At 58.5% G+C, this 2,920-nt stretch overlaps 1 protein-coding gene across 2 annotated transcripts in view; it reads right to left on the bottom strand.

Annotated features, from left to right (window-relative positions):
* GTF2I (general transcription factor IIi) overlaps positions 1 to 2,920 on the bottom strand; it is an 83,549-nt gene that overhangs the window by 1,102 nt on the left and 79,527 nt on the right. For both annotated transcript variants that reach the window (XM_030889086.2, XM_045283567.1), the window contains 3 exons: positions 1,536 to 1,577; positions 771 to 812; positions 202 to 275 (listed from right to left, as the gene is read on the bottom strand). In XM_030889086.2, coding sequence (XP_030744946.1) covers positions 217 to 275; positions 771 to 812; positions 1,536 to 1,577 — 143 coding nt within the window. In that variant the 3' untranslated portion in view covers positions 202 to 216. The remainder of the gene's footprint in view (positions 1 to 201; positions 276 to 770; positions 813 to 1,535; positions 1,578 to 2,920) is intronic.

The raw sequence follows: 2,920 nt of genomic DNA, 5'->3' as shown, positions 1-2,920 counted from the left end.
GGGGGGGGGGCAAGGTCACTGAGGAGAAGGTTTACCAGGACGGAAAGGAGACCCACTCCCTCCGACGGTGAGCACTCATCCCAGGGCCCACGCTGACTGGCTGGGGTGGCCCACACTGGGCCCTGAAGGGGTGGGTGGGAGCAGGGACTCCCCTGTTAACATCACGTCTGACTGCGCAGGTGAGGGCAGATGCAGAATTACCTTAGGAGGAGGGGTCTACCACGTCGGGTCTGGCTCCTGCTTAATCTGAGAGCTCCCATCAGTGTCCTTTATTTCTACAGGGAGGGGCAGAAGGGACTGATTAATGACCATCGCACCCAGCCCGGGCCCCGCAGTGACTCCCGTCCCATTGCGCAGAAGGCTAAGGGCAGCGCTGCCGGGAGAGGGCACTATTTCTCCAGGACCCGCGTTTTCAGAGGAGCTTCTGCTCCCTGGATCTGTCTGTCTGTATTTCAAGGACACTAAGCTGCTCTGCAGTGCACCACCAGTCACCGAGGAAACAGGTGTCAAAGCACCTGGGGTGATCAAGGCTGAACACAGCGTGTCCCCACCAGGGGCATAAAAAAAAATCTGGAAAACATCACCTTCCGATTCTACTTTTCCATGAACTTTTCCAAGCCCTGTGGTGTCAACCACAGGGTCCCCCTTTCCCCAGGCACAAGAGAACCACCCAGCTCCAGGTCGACCAGGGAGAACACAATCACCCCCTTGTCCTGATGAAAGCTTTAGGGAACCCCAGATTCAGACAGACAGACAGGAGTATCCCTTACCTTCTGTGGTGGGAACCTCCACCTGGCTGGGCTCAGCTGGTTCTGCAGAGAAACACATGGGGAAGTTACAGGTGTTCAAAGGGTGCTTCCAAGGGGTTCAAGAGGCGCAGGAGGGGTGACAGCAGACCCCTCCTCCCGACTACAGAGACGGGGTCCCAGAGGAGGGTGAGCTAATAGGCCGGCAGCTCCACGGGATTAGATATGCCAGGATGCCGACCAACCAGTGCACTTTGTGGAGTTGTGTCCCACAGTAGCCCAGCTCTGCCAGGAAGCAGGAGGCGCCCTCCTTGTTGCCTGCGGCTTGCTTCCCTGTGGGGTCCCCTTTAACAAAGCCTCTCGCCACTTTGCCTGGCTGAGAGGAGGAGGAACCGGGGGGGCTCAGCGGGCCAGCTGTGGAAACCTCAGCATCCTCTGCAAAGCCTGTGCACGATTCGGGATTGGTCACTTGGGTGCACAGCGGCATAAGGACCCCGGCCGGGACGCCGACCCGTCCTCCGCCAGCACCTCATTCTCCCGAATCAGCCCCGGGGACTTGCCATCACGACAGACCCCTGATCGTGGACTCAAAGGGTGTGTGTCTGCATCCTGAGTTGCCCAGGCAGGACCCAGGGCTTGAGGTCAGCCAGGCTTCCAGAAGCCAAGGCTGAGCATGTGGGCACCACCATCCCTGACCCTCCTGAGCGCTGCCCAACATGAACTCGTGAGGACACAAACGGCCCGCGGCCACAGAGCTGCTTCTGCCACCGCCCTGTTCGTTCCACGTACCTTGGATCACCGGGCCTTCCGACTCAGTCTGATCAACCAGCTCTGCAAAGAGAGCAGAGACCGTTCAGTAACGTGGTGTTATCCCGACCCTCCACCCCCGACAAGCACACTTTATACAAACCCCCCGGCTCATGGCCCAGCCCGGACCGAGCATGGCCTCCTTCCTGATGGTCCATCAGCACCACCACAGGCCAAACCCCTCCCCTGTTGCCTGCCTAAGACCGAGACTGACACTCGGAGGCAGGCAGTCGGTCATACAGCATCTTTTGGAAATGAAAACTTTCATTACATGGAAGACATGAACTGGGGTACAGTTTTTAAACTGAAAAATAAAAATGAATTAAAAAAAGCAGCATAGGGCTTCTTTCAACAACCATACGTACCCCAGTGTGCTTAAACCAAGTGTCAGGGGAATGAGGCTGGCTTGGTGCAGCCAGCCAGTCCCCTCTGACTGAGCTAGGAGGGACCCTGCAGCCGGCACTGCACAGTGACGGCATTGTGTGGCGAAGTGGACCTCTGAGGCAGGGGAGGTAGAATCACACCCGAGACACTCCAGAGCAAGGGGCTGGGCAGGGCCATCAGGCCACACCCTGGCTGCCCAGTCAAGGGGCTGACAAGTGTGCCCGGCTCTGTGGCCGCTGGCTTGGGGGCACAAAGGAATGAGCGGAGACGAGTTCCGGGACTGAGAGGAATTCCAAGGCTGAGAATGAAGCTCGTGGACAAAAAAGACGAAGCGGAATGGATGGAGATGCTGAGGGTACAGAGGAGGGTGACCCAAAACACAGGTTCTCCAACTTATTTGGCCAACTTCCTTTCTAAGAAAAAGATAAAAAAATGCTCTGCCCTCTGGCAGTGAAATGTGCATGGCAGGTCCATGATCCAGGTATACAGTGCAGGCAGCCCCCTGGACCTATCCGCCGCCCCACAGCCAGGTTCAGGGCCAGCGTTGGGAAACACTGGTTTACCAGATGACCACGATGGGGACTGCTCAGATGCTTTCTAACAGAACGGGGGTCCCTGGGGAGACAGGGCAGCGACACAGAGCTCCTCAGCAACCCTCACGATCCTGGGGGTGCCGGACACTGGGCAACACACAGCCCACGCCAGCGCCAGCCCCCTCCACGACAGCTTTGAAGTCACGCAGGATGAAGAAAAGTGGGCACAGTGGCAGCAGCCATGCCACCTACAGAGGGCAGTCAGTGAGGATGGCGCACAGCAGGCAGAGGGCAGTCAGTGAGCTGGGGCACGGCAGACAGAGGGCAGTCAGTGAGGTCGGGCATGGCAGACAGAGGGCAGTCAGTGAGGTTGGCGCACAGCAGGCAGAGGGCAGTCAGTGAGGTCAGGCACGGCAGACGGAGGGCAGTCAGTGAGGTCGGGCACGGCAG

The sequence above is a fragment of the Echinops telfairi genome, unplaced genomic scaffold (genome assembly GCF_000313985.2).
Source record: "Echinops telfairi isolate 266 unplaced genomic scaffold, ASM31398v2 ScPeMD7_5;HRSCAF=22, whole genome shotgun sequence".
Classification (NCBI taxonomy): Eukaryota; Metazoa; Chordata; class Mammalia; order Afrosoricida; family Tenrecidae; genus Echinops; species Echinops telfairi.
Note: the sequence above shows the minus strand (reverse complement) of the source record. Positions and strands in the feature narration are given on the sequence as shown.